The sequence below is a fragment of the Taurulus bubalis genome (genome assembly GCF_910589615.1).
Source record: "Taurulus bubalis genome assembly, chromosome: 17".
NCBI lineage: Eukaryota > Metazoa > Chordata > Actinopteri > Perciformes > Cottidae > Taurulus > Taurulus bubalis.
The window spans coordinates 23,335,908-23,353,355 of NC_136605.1; the positions used below are offsets into that span (position 1 = coordinate 23,335,908).

The 17,448-nt window shown below is 41.8% G+C and overlaps 2 protein-coding genes across 3 annotated transcripts; both read right to left on the reverse strand.

Moving 5' to 3' along the window:
• Positions 1 to 80: 80 nt before the first annotated feature.
• LOC306750143 (protein NATD1-like) lies at positions 81 to 2,335 on the reverse strand. Its single transcript, XM_079233539.1, has 3 exons — positions 2,108 to 2,335; positions 1,063 to 1,172; positions 81 to 907 (listed from the first exon to the last, which is right to left on the reverse strand). The coding sequence occupies exons 1-3, from the start codon at positions 2,277 to 2,279 to the stop codon at positions 788 to 790; spliced, it is 402 nt and encodes a 133-aa protein (XP_079089665.1). The 5' UTR covers positions 2,280 to 2,335; the 3' UTR covers positions 81 to 787.
• A 638-nt stretch (positions 2,336 to 2,973) lies between these two features.
• On the reverse strand, positions 2,974 to 14,701 carry LOC306749439 (dehydrogenase/reductase SDR family member 7C-B-like). Of its 2 annotated transcripts, XM_079232735.1 has the most exons (8): positions 14,617 to 14,675; positions 13,561 to 13,681; positions 12,892 to 13,069; positions 9,114 to 9,226; positions 8,299 to 8,509; positions 7,583 to 7,675; positions 3,521 to 3,664; positions 2,974 to 3,394 (listed from the first exon to the last, which is right to left on the reverse strand). In XM_079232735.1, the coding sequence occupies exons 3-8, from the start codon at positions 13,052 to 13,054 to the stop codon at positions 3,186 to 3,188; spliced, it is 933 nt and encodes a 310-aa protein (XP_079088861.1). In that variant the 5' UTR covers positions 13,055 to 13,069; positions 13,561 to 13,681; positions 14,617 to 14,675; the 3' UTR covers positions 2,974 to 3,185. The 2 variants fall into 2 exon arrangements, with proteins under 2 accessions (XP_079088861.1, XP_079088860.1); XM_079232734.1 differs by lacking the exon at positions 13,561 to 13,681 and having other exon boundaries at positions 14,617 to 14,701.
• Positions 14,702 to 17,448: the final 2,747 nt, after the last annotated feature.

The following is a 17,448-nucleotide window of genomic DNA, read 5'->3' on the forward strand; positions in this document are numbered from 1 at the left end:
AAATATATTTGTTTGGTTATCAACAATCACAAAACCCAGCCATATTCAAAAATTAGTATTTTAATTGTTCAACAAATACATCTTTATTACATACAAGACAAAGCTTTATTCTAAGTATGCAGACCTTATCAATAAGCAAATAATTAATAAATATTGATATTTCATCAGAAAATATAAACGGCCTGATTACAGACACACAATTAAAACGCCATTGTCTGACTTCTGATTTCACCTCCGCAAATTCCGTAACTGTAACGCTGCCCCCCACCTCGTGGGTAGGGGAGGAGGGAGCTGCACTCATGTAATTGGTTGAAAATGAGGGCGACATCTGATTGGCTATGGATAGGTCCTTATTGAAAAAAATGCATTTGTGAATCCAAAGCACGGCAGGAGTCTCAAAAAAGCCTCTCGTAAATGTGAAGCTATTCACAAACAAATGCACAAAGAAATAGAAACTTCTGTGTGCATTTGTAAATCAAATATATTTGTGAATCTTTCTGTGTGCATTTGTCATTAATGAGACTGAACTAACCCCATAGCGTGATGTATGGATCCATTTGGCCTCCATAGACCGATACACATTTAGTAGTTCATTTGGGGTTGTAGTTCATTTGAGGTTGTAGTTCATTTGAGGTTGTAGTTCATTTGGGGTTGTAGTTCATTTGAGGTTGTAGTTCATTTGGGGTTGTAGTTCATTTGGGGTTGTAGTTCATTTGGGGTTGTAGTTCATTTGAGGTTGTAGTTCATTTGAGGTTGTAGTTCATTTGAGGTTGTTTATCGCAGGACTTCAGTCATCAATGACACGTTGTTCAAACCCACGCAGCGGATTGTCCTGGATGTATTTCTTTATGTACCAGCAGGAGACGCGAGCCTTCAGGTCGTCTTCTACCAGGAAGTCCATGGCCGCCTGTAAACATAATATTTAATACTTTAAGTTTCAACACAGAGAGATGACTGTAAACATAATATTTAATACTTTAAGTTTCAACACAGAGAGATGACTGTAAACATAATATTTAATACTTTAAGTTTCAACACAGAGAGATGATGAGGCTGACGTACCTGAGACAGAAGAGCAGCAACACCTTGACCCCTGAACGCCTCGGGAACAAAGGTGGACATCAGATCCACCTCCTTCTCCCCGGTGAACCGGTAGAGCAGCACCGCACAGTCTGAGGAGGAGGAAGAGGAGGAGGAGGAGGAGGAGGAGGAGGAGGAAGACTTTACTGGGATCCAAATAACTCAGACGCAGCTCATTAAACACAGACCTCAAGATGAGCTCATTAACATCTACAGTTTATTTGTAATTATAAAGTATGCATTATAGGTATAATTATACGTATGCGCTGCATTAACTCTGTTTCTAATGAGGAGCATTAGTCACATCTTGTGTTGAGTTATTAATGTTGTGAGGGTTAGGGCTTAAAGGGTTAATGTTGTGAGGGTTAGGGCTTAAAGGGTTAATGTTGTGAGGGACATTGCAGGGAAGTTAAATGTCCCCAAAGCTTTTGGCACCAGATAACCATTTATAGACATGTTGACCGATACAGACTCCCTGAGAACACCTGTAAGTAGTATTAGTGTTTAAGTGTTCATGACGTGTAGGTTATTATAACATGCATGAAGTACAGGTGATCCATATTGTGTCGGTTATTATAACATGCATGAAGTACAGGTGATCCATATTGTGTCGGTTATTATAACATGCATGAAGTACAGGTGATCCATATTGTGTAGGTTATTATAACATGCATGAAGTACAGGTGATCCATATTGTGTCGGTTATTATAACATGCATGAAGTACAGGTGATCCATATTGTGTCGGTTATTACAACATGCATGAAGTACAGGTGATCCATGACGTGTATGAGGGGATCAGTTCATAGTCAAACTACGTTTTTATGATGTTTACATTAAGTTTCGTTCGCAGTTCTCGACGCAAAAACGGCACTAATCAACATTTGTGTAAAATCCAAATAAACGTCCGGAAAGAAACCGATGTTTTGTTTAAAAGGTCAATTCTCCCAGCGGGCCACGTCTAGACGCCGGTCTCCCGTGCTGGGTCTCCCCGGTCCCCGGTGCGCCCTCCCCGGCTGCCCTGCTCACCGGCCCCGCGGCCCGGAGCCCCGCGGCCCGGAGCCACGCTGAAGCGCCGCGTCCGCCGGTCGTGTTGCACCGCGAGGAAGCATCCGGAGCTCCGCGCGCTGCGGGCGGCAGCGGCGGGAGGCCTCAGCCGCTGGGTCACCGCCGAGAGTCTGGACAACACTTTAAAGGCCATTTAAGCATGAAGCAAACACGATATATACGCAATATACACGAGATATACACGAGATATACACGAGATATACACGTGATATACACGAGATATACACGAGATATACACGTGATACTGCTACTGCAGACTGTAGTAGTAGTTCTGCAGACTGACCACCAGGGGGCGTCTTCACTCACAATGATTAACTACAGTGATGGAATTATTATAAATGTTTTCTTCACAATGTATAACGTAATTATATTAATTATTTCCAAAGAAACTTTCTAGAAATATCTAAATACTTTAGCATTAATTTAAGAGAGAACACTACAAGTATTTCTAAATGATCCTTCTATGCATTTAAAACAAACAGATATTGAGTAACATTTTCTCATAATAAATTAATATTTACTTATTTTGTATTATTACTTAAACATTTCTATAAATGTGATTAAAGCATGAACATTTCAGAAGATGTGCGTTTATACGTGTTTCTTAATTTACAGTTCTGTAGTTTCTGAATATTTGTTTAAGGAACCTTCTAGAAAGATCTAAATAAATTGGTATTAATTTAAGAGAAAACTAAAAGTATTCAATAATTATCTTTCTACCCGTTTACACTACATTTTCTAATAATACATTCATATTTACTTGAGTTTAAATTGAGTATTTCTTAGATGTTTAATTCCAGAAAATCCTCCATTTCTTTTCTTTCAGCACGTGTTTCTTTATTACATTAATAATACAATGCATTCAAAGAAAAAGAAAATAACTTTGACATGACTAGAGTTTACACACGAATGCTTTTTATTTCTATTCTAAAGCCACGAACACAAGAACAGACTCAAGGTTTCCTTCGTTGTGTTTATAATCATTAATATTGATTATGTGTTGGATGAGAGGGTGAAACAGAACATAATCTTTCGGTCATCACTTCATGCTCTCGGCCGCCTCAGCGCTCTTCACTCCGGCCGCCATCACGGAGAAGAAGACGTCTGGGAAAAGGCATCTGGAGTAGAGCGCCGCCCTCGGCAGCGAGGCGGCGATGAGCACCTCGCTCTTCCTGCTGCTCAGAGTCTGCAGGACCTGAGCGGCGGCTTCGACCGGAGAGACGCCCAGAGGCTTCTGTGTGTACAGCACTGCAGAGAGACACAGCTTATCTGTATTAAACAACATAATATAACCAACGTTTATCTGCATTAAAGATGCAGTGTGGTTGCTCTGCATGTTGCTCTGCAGTGTGGTTGCTCTGCATGTCTACTCACGTGACCAGAGTGACCTGGAGGCCTCTGCGTGGGCCGAGCGGCTGATGAAGGTGTGGTTGATGATGCTGACGGAGATGCCGTACTCCTCCACCTCGGCTCTCAGGCAGTCGAAGAAGGCCTGGACGGCGTGTTTAGAGGCGGAGTCTGGGCAGAGCAGTAGAACATGTCTTTACAGAGCAGTAGAACATGTCTTTACAGAGCAGTAGAACACGTCTTTACAGAGCAGTAGTACATGTCTTTACAGAGCAGTAGTACATGTCTTTACAGAGCAGTAGAACATGTCTTTACAGAGCAGTAGAACATGTCTTTACAGAGCAGTAGAACACGTCTTTACAGAGCAGTAGTACATGTCTTTACAGAGCAGTAGTACATGTCTTTACAGAGCAGTAGAACATGTCTTTACAGAGCAGTAGTACATGTCTTTACAGAGCAATAGAACACGTCTTTACAGAGCAATAGAACATGTCTTTACAGAGCAGTAGAACACGTCTTTACAGAGCAGTAGAACATGTCTTTACAGAGCAGTAGAACACGTCTTTACAGAGCAGTAGTACATGTCTTTACAGAGCAGTAGTACATGTCTTTACAGAGCAGTAGAACATGTCTTTACAGAGCAGTAGTACATGTCTTTACAGAGCAATAGAACACGTCTTTACAGAGCAATAGAACATGTCTTTACAGAGCAGCAGAACACGTCTTTACAGAGCAGTAGTACATGTCTTTACAGAGCAGTAGTACATGTCTTTACAGAGCAGCAGAACACGTCTTTACAGAGCAGTAGAACACGTCTTTACAGAGCAGTAGAACACGTCTTTACAGAGCAGTAGAACATGTCTTTACAGAGCAGTAGAACACGTCTTTACAGAGCAGTAGAACATGTCTTTACAGAGCAGTAGAACACGTCTTTACAGAGCAGTAGTACATGTCTTTACAGAGCAGCAGTACACGTCTTTACAGAGCAGCTGAAAACGTCTTTACAGAGCAATAGAACACGTCTTTACAGAGCAGCAGAACACATCTTTACAGAGCAGTCGAACACGCCTTTACAGAGCAATAGAACACGTCTTTACAGAGCAGCAGAACACATCTTTACAGAGCAGTCGAACACGTCTTTACAGAGCAATAGAACATGTCTTTACAGAGCAGCAGAACACGTCTTTACAGAGCACTAGAACACGTCTTTACAGAGCAGTAGAACATGTCTTTACAGAGCAGTAGTACATGTCTTTACAGAGCAGTAGTACATGTCTTTACAGAGCAGTAGAACACGTCTTTACAGAGCAGTAGTACATGTCTTTACAGAGCAGTAGAACACGTCTTTACAGAGCAGTAGAACATGTCTTTACAGAGCAGTAGTACATGTCTTTACAGAGCAATAGAACACGTCTTTACAGAGCAATAGAACATGTCTTTACAGAGCAGTAGAACACGTCTTTACAGAGCAGTAGAACATGTCTTTACAGAGCAGTAGAACACGTCTTTACAGAGCAGTAGTACATGTCTTTACAGAGCAGTAGTACATGTCTTTACATAGCAGTAGAACATGTCTTTACAGAGCAGTAGTACATGTCTTTACAGAGCAATAGAACACGTCTTTACAGAGCAATAGAACATGTCTTTACAGAGCAGCAGAACACGTCTTTACAGAGCAGTAGTACATGTCTTTACAGAGCAGTAGTACATGTCTTTACAGAGCAGTAGAACACGTCTTTACAGAGCAGTAGAACACGTCTTTACAGAGCAGTAGAACATGTCTTTACAGAGCAGTAGAACACGTCTTTACAGAGCAGTAGAACATGTCTTTACAGAGCAGTAGAACACGTCTTTACAGAGCAGTAGTACATGTCTTTACAGAGCAGCAGTACACGTCTTTACAGAGCAGCTGAAAACGTCTTTACAGAGCAATAGAACACGTCTTTACAGAGCAGCAGAACACATCTTTACAGAGCAGTCGAACACGCCTTTACAGAGCAATAGAACACGTCTTTACAGAGCAGCAGAACACATCTTTACAGAGCAGTCGAACACGTCTTTACAGAGCAATAGAACATGTCTTTACAGAGCAGCAGAACACGTCTTTACAGAGCACTAGAACACGTCTTTACAGAGCAGTAGAACATGTCTTTACAGAGCAGTAGTACATGTCTTTACAGAGCAGTAGTACATGTCTTTACAGAGCAGTAGAACATGTCTTTACAGAGCAGTAGAACACGTCTTTACAGAGCAGTAGTACATGTCTTTACAGAGCAGCAGAACACGTCTTTACAGAGCAGTAGAACATGTCTTTACAGAGCAGTAGTACACGTCTTTACAGAGCAGTAGAACATGGCTTTACAGAGCAGCAGAACATGTCTTTACAGAGCAGCAGAACACGTCTTTACAGAGCAGCAGAACACATCTTTACAGAGCAGTAGTACATGTCTTTACAGAGCAGCAGAACACGTCTTTACAGAGCAGTAGTACATGTCTTTACAGAGCAACAGAACACGTCTTTACAGAGCAGTAATACATGTCTTTACAGAGCAGTAGAACATGTCTTTACAGAGCAGTAGAACACGTCTTTACAGAGCAGCAGAACACGTCTTTACAGAGCATTAGTACATGTCTTTACAGAGCAGTAGAACACGTCTTTACAGAGCAGTAGAACACGTCTTTACAGAGCAGTAGAACATGTCTTTACAGAGCAGTAGTACATGTCTTTACAGAGCAGCAGAACACGTCTTTCCAGAGCAATAGACCATGTCTTTACAGAGCAGCAGAACACGTCTTTACAGAGCAGCAGAACACGTCTTTACAGAGCAGTAGAACATGTCTTTACAGAGCAGTAGTACAGGTCTTTACAGAGCAGCAGAACACGTCTTTACAGAGCAGCAGAACACGTCTTTACAGAGCAGTAGTACATGTCTTTACAGAGCAGTAGTACATGTCTTTACAGAGCAGCAGAACACGTCTTTACAGAGCAGTAGAACACGTCTTTACAGAGCAGTAGTACATGTCTTTACAGAGCAGCAGAACACGTCTTTACAGAGCAGTAGTACATGTCTTTACAGAGCAGCAGAACACGTCTTTACAGAGCAGTAGTACATGTCTTTACAGAGCAGCAGAACACGTCTTTACAGAGCAGTAATACATGTCTTTACAGAGCAGTAGAACATGTCTTTACAGAGCAGTAGAACACGTCTTTACAGAGCAGCAGAACACGTCTTTACAGAGCAGTAGTACATGTCTTTACAGAGCAGTAGAACATGTCTTTACAGAGCAGTAGAACATGTCTTTACAGAGCAGTACAACACGTCTTTACAGAGCAGTAGTACATGTCTTTACAGAGCAGTAGTACATGTCTTTACAGAGCAGTAGTACATGTCTTTACAGAGCAGCAGAACACGTCTTTACAGAGCAGTAGAACACGCTGTCTTTACAGAGCAGAGTAAAACACGGTACTACAAGTACACAATAGTGTTGCTTTTACCTTTTTGTTCACGCCTCACAAATTTGAACAAAATGGTTTAATAAATGGTATAATAAATAAAATGTAAATCACTTTCCAGTAAACCAGATCGCTCCATCAGACAAAAACTAATAACATGTTTCATCACTTTGTTAGAACAATGCAAATAAAGTTATATCTCTGCAAAAAAAATACTAATATTTGGTAAACAAAATAGTTTATTGTGGCTGCAAATAACCTGCTTTGCACTGAATATCTTTTTAACATAATAACTAAACTGTATTATAACAAAACTGTAACTTAAGAACTACTGGTGTAAACACTGCAAACACCAACACTCACTGGGGATATTTGTTTTACTGGCTTTGTTTTCTTCTTTTCTTTGCCTGTTTTGCACAATAACTTTTTTTTTCTTTGCATTTTTGTGTTTCATGGCATCAATTGAAAAGATGTAACCCAGAACGACAAATGTAACTTTATGATGGAGCAACAGGGAAACGGCATACCCTCTAGTATTTATTTAAATACTTTAGTGCTTAAAGTACAATAGCGCCCTAAAATAAGAAGTGCAACTCATAAACTCATAACTCATAACTCATGAACTCATAACTCACATGCGGAGCGGAAAGGCACGGCCATCTTGCCCTGGATGCTGTTGACCAGCAGCAGGTGACCGGTTCTCCTGGAGGTCATGGAGGGCAGCAGACCTGAGAAAACAACACATGTTTCACTGCAGAGCGACGGCCACTTCAGTCTGCAGACGAGACGCTTCAGTCTGCAGACTGAAGCTTCAGTCTGCAGACTGAAGCTTCAGTCTGCAGACTGAAGCATCTCATCGTCTGCAGACTGAAGCTTCAGTCTGCAGACTGAGGCTTCTCGTCTGCAGACTGAAGCATCTCATCGTCTGCAGACTGAAGCGTCTCGTCTGCAGACTGAAGCGTCTCGACTGCAGACTGAAGCGTCTCATCGACTGCAGACTGAAGCGTCTCATCGTCTGCAGACTGAAGCGTCTCATCGTCTGCAGACTGAAGCGTCTCATCGTCTGCAGACTGAAGCGTCTCATCGTCTGCAGACTGAAGCGTCTCGTCTACAGACTGAAGTCTCGTCTGCAGACTGAAGCGTCTCATCGTTTACAGACTGAAGTCTCGTCTGCAGACTGAAGCGTCTCATCGTCTGCAGACTGAAGTCTCATCGTCTGCAGACTGAAGCGTCTCATCGTCTGCAGACTGAAGCGTCTCATCTACAGACTGAAGTCTCGTCTGCAGACTGAAGCGTCTCATCGTTTACAGACTGAAGCGTCCCGTCTGCAGACTGAAGTCTTGTGGTCTACCTTTGGCCAGCGTGGCCGGTCCGAAGTAGTTGTTGTCCATCAGCAGCTTGTCCATCTCCAGAGACACGCTCTGAGCAGGAGCTCGGACCTTCATGCTGCTGTTGAAGATGACGATGTCCAGGCATCCGTAACACTCCAGGATCTCACAGATCACCTCCGGCATGCTGTCCAGGTCCCCAAACTCCAGCAGCACCAGTTTGGAGGGGAACGTCTGAGAGACAGGATTATAAACCATTTAGATTAGACATTCCTTTATTAGTCCTGCAGTGGGGACATTGCAGGATCTACAGCAGCAAACAGGTGGACCGACTCAAAGATGTAGTTTTGATCCATTGTGAGCTCCTTTATTCTCCTTATCTTCTACAGTTTGTACGTGAGCATATATTACGTTTATAAAACACATTGTTTGAGATAGAACCCGTGGTTTCCAATCTGTGTGGATGTACAAAGTAATAATGGTCTAGTTTCAGATTTCTGTGAGAAACAGTTTGAGTCCCAAGAGGTGAAATTATATAAAATGTCAAAACAAACAGCAAAGATGAGATAGAAGTCCAAAAGGTGAAGTCATCTCACGACCCCTCAGATGAACCTGGTGACCCTTTGGAGGGATGCGACCCCTAGGTTGAGAACCACTAGACCAAACCATCTCATCCACCTGCAGCTATAATAACAGTAACACGTGTGTCTAACATTGATGCATCATCTAATAATAATTAAATCTAATAAAGTCACATATATTAATCCACCAGAGACGTATCCCTGCAGTACTTGTACTTGTACTTGTGAGTATCTCTTCTTCAGAGCCGGGTTCTTACCACTGTCGGGTCTGAGGCGTTCGCCAAATCATCAGCGAGTTCTTCCAACTTCTCCCAGCTCCTCCCGCAGAGGATCAGCCTCGCTCCTCCTCGGTGGAACACAGCGGCACATTCTGGGAAGGAGAGCTCACCCTTTCATAGAGGACCAGGACTACATGAGTTCTACAGAGGACCAGGACTACATGAGGTCTACAGAGGACCAGGACTACACTGAGGTCTATAGAGGACCAGGACTACATGAGGTCTATAGAGAACCAGGACTACATGAGGTCTACAGAGGACCAGGACTACACTGAGGTCTACAGAGGACCAGGACTACACTGAGGTATATAGAGGACCAGGACTACATGAGGTCTATAGAGAACCAGGACTACATGAGGTCTACAGAGGACCAGGACTACACTGAGGTCTACAGAGGACCAGGACTACACTGAGGTCTACAGAGGACCAGGACTACATGAGGTCTACAGAGGACCAGCACTACATGAGGACTATAGAGGACCAGGACTACATGAGGTCTATAGAGGACCAGGACTAAACTGAGGTCTATAGAGGACCAGGACTACATGAGGTCTACAGAGGACCAGGACTACACTGAGGTTTACAGAGGACCAGCACTACATGAGGTCTACAGAGGACCAGGACTACACTGAGGTCTACAGAGGACCAGGACTATATGAGGTCTACAGAGGACCAGCACTACATGAGGTCTACAGAGGACCAGGACTACATGAGGTCTATAGAGGACCAGGACTAAACTGAGGTCTATAGAGGACCAGGACTACATGAGGTCTACAGAGGACCAGGACTACACTGAGGTTTACAGAGGACCAGCACTACATGAGGTCTACAGAGGACCAGGACTACATGAGGTCTACAGAGGACCAGGACTACACTGAGGTCTACAGAGGACCAGCACTACATGAGGTCTACAGAGGACCAGGACTACATGAGGTATACAGAGGACCAGGACTACACTGAGGTCTACAGAGGACCAGCACTACATGAGGTCTACAGAGGACCAGGACTACATGAGGTCTACAGAGGACCAGGACTAGACTGAGGTCTATAGAGGACCAGGACTACATGAGGTCTACAGAGGACCAGGACTAGACTGAGGTCTATAGAGGACCAGGACTACATGAGGTCTACAGAGGACCAGGACTACATGAGGTCTACAGAGGACCATGACCAGAGGTGTCAAGTAACGAAGTACAAATACTTCGTTACCTTACTTAAGTAGAAATTTTGGGTATCTATACTTTACTGGAGTATTTATTTTTCAGACGACTTTTTACTTCTACTCCTTACATTTTCACGCAAATATCTGTACTTTCTACTGCCTACATTTTAAAAATAGCCTCGTTACTATTTCATTTTGGTTTGTTTTCACTCCGGCTTGTCATCGTTCAAAAACACACACAAAAAAACCTCTCCGCCCCGTTGCGCACAGATACGTGCGCGCGCACACAGGTGAGCGCTGAGCACACACACACACACACACACACACCAGCGGACAGAGAGCGTCGAAAAAAATGTCGCGTGAAAAGCAGACCGCTATATCTGCGTTTTAAACGCTCCCCGGGTGAAGATGCAACATGAACCTGGAGCAGCTCTCTGAACCCGGAGCAGCTCTCCTGCTCCAGGTGAAACGAGCCACGGTGCTCGTGTCTTCTACCAACAATGAGCTGCTGGCTTCACATATTACAAAAGTACAAAGTACACGGATATAAAACTAAGTCATTAATAAATACATGGACAAATGCCTGTACTTTCAGGTAAATGGTTGCGGTACGCCGTTAACAGGTTAGCTTGCGCATGCGCGATTTGACGCTACGCAGTAAGCTCCCTCGTCTTTTCCTGCTGTTGCGTTTCTCAAAATAAAAAAACAGATCTAAGCTCAATGTGGAGCATGAATTGAGAGAGGCCGTACCAAATCTACAACTCCGTTTAAAACATATGTGTCGAGGAAAGCAGCTCACTGCTCCACTAATACTGATACAACCTGATGGCTCACATATCTGCACTCATTCTGTTTTGTTTGGCAAAAAAAATGAAAAGCTTATTGTTTTCCACAATGAGCTATTTAGTAGTAACTAAATATGAGTTATTTTTTACACAGATAGAACTTACACAAAACATTGTCTGATGGGGCAATCTGATTTACTTGAAAGTGATTGCAATTGTCTTTATTCTGTTATTTATAAAAGCACAGATGAGTCACACAATTATGTTATTTACAGAAAAAGTTTGAGAACCACAGCTGTTTGTGTCGGAGTCGCCGCCGCCGCCTATTTTGCACTATTACAATACTTATAGGCAACTAGTTATCATGTCTTCCGCTCCATGAAACGCATGTTAATGCTCAGTACACATATGGTACTTTAATGTATTTGCATTGTAATAAAATGTGATCATTTTAACTGGACATATATGCAGCTGAAACGGGTAGCCTAGTGCATCCCACATTTTTCAACATAACATTTTAAAACATTATAGTCATTATGGCCTTTATAAAAATGATTGTTTTTGGGGGGGGAGGGTTAGTGCACTAGAGGCCCCTGAGACGCGGCTTAAGAGTTTGTCCTTAATGGAAAAAAAACATTCCCCTTACATTACTTTTACTTTTATACTTCTAAGTAGTTTTTAAACCAGTACTTTTACTTAAGTAAAAAGCTTGAGTTGATACTTCAACTTTTACAGAAGTATTTTTAAACCCTAGTATCTATACTTCTACTTGAGTAATGAATGTGAATACTTTTGACACCTCTGACCATGACTACACTGAGGTCTATAGAGGACCAGGACTAGATGGAGGTCTACAGAGGACCAGGACTACATGAGGTCTATAGAGGACTGGGACTACACTGAGGTCTACAGAGGACCAGGACTACATGAGGTCTATAGAGGACTGGGACTACACTGAGGTCTACAGAGGACCAGGACTAGACTGAGGTCTATAGAGGACCAGGACTAGACTGAGGTCTATAGAGGACCAAGACTAGACTGAGGTCTATAGAGGACCAGGACTAGACTGAGGTCTATAGAGGACCAGAACTAGACTGAGGTCTATAGAGGACCAGGACTACAATGAGGTCTATAGAGGACCAAGACTAGACTGAGGTCTATAGAGAACCAGGACTAGACTGAGGTCTATAGAGGCCCAGGACTACAATGAGATCTATAGTAGGACTGGGACTACACTGAGGTCTACAGAGGACCAAGACTAGACTAAGGTCTCTAGAGGACCAGAACTACACTGAGGTCTATAGAGGACCAGGACTACACTGAGGTCTATAGAGGACCAGGAGACTAGACGGAGGTCTACAGAGGACCAGGACTACATGAGGTCTATAGAGGACCAGGAGACTAGACGGAGGTCTACAGAGGACCAGGACTACATGAGGTCTATAGAGGACTGGGACTACACTGAGGTCTATAGAGGACCAGGACTAGACTGAGGTCTATAGAGGACCAGGACTAGACTGAGGTCTATAGAGGACCAGGACTACAATGAGGTCTATAGAGGACTGGGACTACACTGAGGTGCACAGAGGACCAGGACTAGACTGAGGTCTATAGAGGACCAGCACTACAATGAGGTCTATAGAGGACCAGGACTACATGAGGTCTACAGAGGACCAGGACTACACTGAGGTCTATAGAGGACCAAGACTAGACTGAGGTCTCTAGAGGACCAGGACTACACTGAGGTCTATAAAGAACCAAGACTAGACTGAGGTCTATAGAGGACCAGGACTACATGAGGTCTTGATACCTTTCCCGAGCCCGGACAGGGCGTCGGTTACGACCACCACCTTGTTGCGTACAGAGGTGTTGACCAGCAGCGCCGTGATGAAGCTGTAGAGGTAGAACAGGCCGGCGGTGAGAACCACGACACACGGAACCAGCAGAACCGTGGTGGTCCAAACGGAGTCCATCTCCTGCAGAATGTCCTACCCGAAAAGATTATGTTTTTCTATTCAAAATGCAGAATCGGTACCAAAGAGAAGTATAGATATATCTTTGTAGTACTCTTAGGACATGTTGAATGAATAGTTTGACATTCTGAGATGCTTATTCACTTTCTGACTGAGAGTTTAGTCTCAGATTCCAACCAGCAAACGCTTAGCTTAGCTTAGCATAAGGACTGAAAACAGGTGGAACAGCTAGCTTACACAAAACTCTCTGTAAACTAGTTGTAACACTTTCTGTATGAAATACACAAACGAGATGCTACATAAGAATAAGTGAGCTTTTGAGCCAGGCTAGCTGTTTCCCACCGTTTCCAGTATTTGTGCTAAACTATGCTAACTAGCTGACCATAGCTTCCTATTTAGCGTACAGCCATAACATCTAAATCTCACAAAGAAAGTGAATAAGTATAAACGTGAGATCTGATATACGTTTAGTTGTTGTTAAAGTATGTCCAATGCTTTGAACATACTTTATAGATGGAAAATTATTTTTCTGAAGATGCGATGAGATGCGACGTCCATCTGTGATGAGTAAACATCTGTGATGAGTGAACATCTGTGATGAGTGAACATCTGAGATGGAGTGAACATCTGTGATGGAGTGAACATCTGTGATGAGTGAACATGAGAGGAAGCAGCGGTTCATACCCACAAGCTCTCCGGCTCCGTAATGGCATCCGTCTCACCTGCTAGCATTTTAAATCTATTCTTACAACTCTGGAATACAAACAGAGACATCTTTTTAACTAAGTCTTCAAACAAAGAGTGAACTGTAAGACGCCATTCATGAAATTTGAGACTTGTGGATATTTAAATACGATATACAGCCGGTCGGTGATGCATGAGGAAAAATCACGTTCCATAAAACTGTAAATAATATTTGTTTAATCTTAATTTTGAACTATCAAATCCAGCCGTATCTTTTTTTTTTAGAATGATCTAAACCGATTTATATTCTTCTAGATGTGAGCTTAAAATTGTATAAATTGCGTACGAGTTATATTTTAAACATGAATTATTGGACAGCACCCGACCGGGAACAGAAGCTGGAAAAGGACCGGGGGCTCGCAACCAATGAACCAATCAATCAATCAATCAATCAATCAAATGACCACAAAGAGATGCAAAACCACACAAAGGGACACAAAACAACCACAAAAAGACACAAAACTACAAAAGGACACAAAACTACAAAAAGACACAAAATAACCACAAGAAGACATAAAAAGACACAACACTACTACACAAAGACACAAAGCCTGCCACAAAGAGTCCTAAAGCAACTACAAGAGTTGTCGGTCCTGTCAGAGGTCTTCTGTGTGTTGCGTGTCCGTGTTTGTGTGTTGCGTGTCCGTGTTTGTGTGTTGCGTGTCCGTGTTTACGTGTTGCGTGTTGCGTGTCCATGTTTGTGTGTCCGTGTGGTCTTGTCTCCTCGTCTGTCGATGACCTCACATCATCATTTCATTCGTCCTCCACATGAAGTGATCTGGTGGAAGTGTGAGGAGTCACACTGTAGAGACACTTACTTGTTTACTTGTTCTTCTGAGTCCAACAGAAGAGAAGAGAACCTTCAGTCTAGTTCACCACGCAGGGAACCTTCAGTCTACTTCACCACGCAGGGAACCTTCAGTCTACTTCACCACGCAGAGCACCGGCTGTTGTCTAAATATAAACCTCTAGAAATAGATTTTGTCTCCACAGAGACTCAACGCCTCAGAGGAGACACATTGTCCCACAGTAAAACATACACAACGCAGTAAAACATACAAAACGCAGTAAAACATACATAACGCAGTAAAACATACCTAACGCAGTGAAACATACATAACGCAGTAAAACATACATAACGCAGTAAAACATACACAACGCAGTAAAACATACATAACGCAGTAAAACATACATAACGCAGTAAAACATACACAACGCAGTGAAACATACACAACGGAGTAAAACATACACAACGCAGTGAAACATACACAACGCAGTAAAACATACATAACGCAGTAAAACATACATAATGCAGTAAAATATACACAACGCAGTAAAACATACATAACGCAGTGAAACATACATAACGCAGTGAAACATACACAACGCAGTAAAACATACATAACGCAGTAAAACATACATAACGCAGTAAAACATACATAACGCAGTAAAACATACACAACGCAGTGAAACATACATAACGCAGTAAAACATACATAACGCAGTAAAACATACATAACGCAGTAAAACATAGACAACGCAGTAAAACATACACAACGCAGTGAAACATACAAAACGCAGTAAAACATACATAACGCAGTAAAACATACATAACGCAGTAAAACATAGACAACGCAGTAAAACATACACAACGCAGTGAAACATACACAACGGAGTAAAACATACATAACGCAGTAAAACATACATAACGCAGTAAAACATACATAACGCAGTAAAATATACACAACGCAGTGAAACATACACAACGGAGTAAAACATACACAACGCAGTGAAACATACACAACGCAGTAAAACATACATAACGCAGTAAAACATACACAACGCAGTGAAACATACATAACGCAGTAAAACATACATAACGCAGTAAAACATACACAACGCAGTAAAACATACATAACGCAGTAAAACATACATAACGCAGTAAAACATACACAACGCAGTGAAACATACACAACGGAGTAAAACATACACAACGCAGTGAAACATACATAACGCAGTAAAACATACATAATGCAGTGAAACATACACAACGCAGTAAAACATACATAACGCAGTAAAACATACATAACGCAGTAAAACATACATAACGCAGTGAAACATACATAACGCAGTAAAACATACATAACGCAGTGAAACATACACAACGCAGTGAAACTTACACAACGCAGTAAAACATACATAACGCAGTGAAACATACATAACGCAGTAACACATACATAACGCAGTGAAACATACACAACGCAGTGAAACATACATAACGCAGTGAAACATACATAACGCAGTAACACATACATAACGCAGTGAAACATACACAACGCAGTGAAACATACATAACGCAGTAAAACATACATAACGCAGTGAAACATACACAACGCAGTAAAACATACACAATGCAGTAAAACATACACAACGCAGTAAAACATACATAATGCAGTGAAACATACACAACACAGTGAAACATACACAACGCAGTGAAACATACATAACGCAGTAAAACATACACAACGCAGTGAAATCTACATAACGCAGTAAAACATACATAATGCAGTAAAACATACACAACGCAGTGAAACATACACAACGCAGTAAAACATACACAACACAGTAAAACATACATAACGCAGTAAAACATACACAACGCAGTGAAACATACATAATGCAGTAAAACATACACAGCGCAGTGAAACATACACAACGCAGTAAAACATACATAACGCAGTAAAACATACATAATGCAGTAAAACATACACAACGCAGTGAAACATACACAACGCAGTAAAACATACACAACACAGTAAAACATACATAATGCAGTGAAACATACATGACGCAGTGAAACATACATAACGCAGTAAAACATACATAATGCAGTAAAACATACACAACGCAGTAAAACATACATAACGCAGTGAAACATACATAATGCAGTAAAACATACATAACGCATTGAAACATATATAACGCAGTAAAACATACATAACGCAGTGAAACATACATAACGCAGTAAAACATACATAACGCAGTGAAACATACACAACGCAGTGAAAGATACATAACACAGTAAAACATACATAACGCAGTGAAACATACATAACGCAGTAAAACATACATAACGCAGTGAAACATACATAACGCAGTGAAACATACACAACGCAGTGAAACATACATAACACAGTAAAACATACATAACGCAGTGAAACATACATAACGCAGTAAAACATACATAACGCAGTGAAACATACACAACGCAGTGAAACATACATAACGCAGTAAAACATACATAACGCAGTAAAACATACATAACGCAGTGAAACATACACAACGCAGTGAAACATACATAACGCAGTAAAACATACATAACGCAGTGAAACAAACACAACGCAGTAAAACATACACAACGCAGTAAAACATACATAACGCAGTAAAACATAGACAACGCAGTAAAACATACACAACGCAGTGAAACATACATAACGCAGAAAAACATACACAATGCAGTAAAACATACACAACGCAGTGAAACATACATAACGCAGTAAAACATACACAACGCAGTAAAACATACATAACGCAGTGAAACATACACAACGCAGTGAAACATACATAACGCAGTGAAACATACACAACGC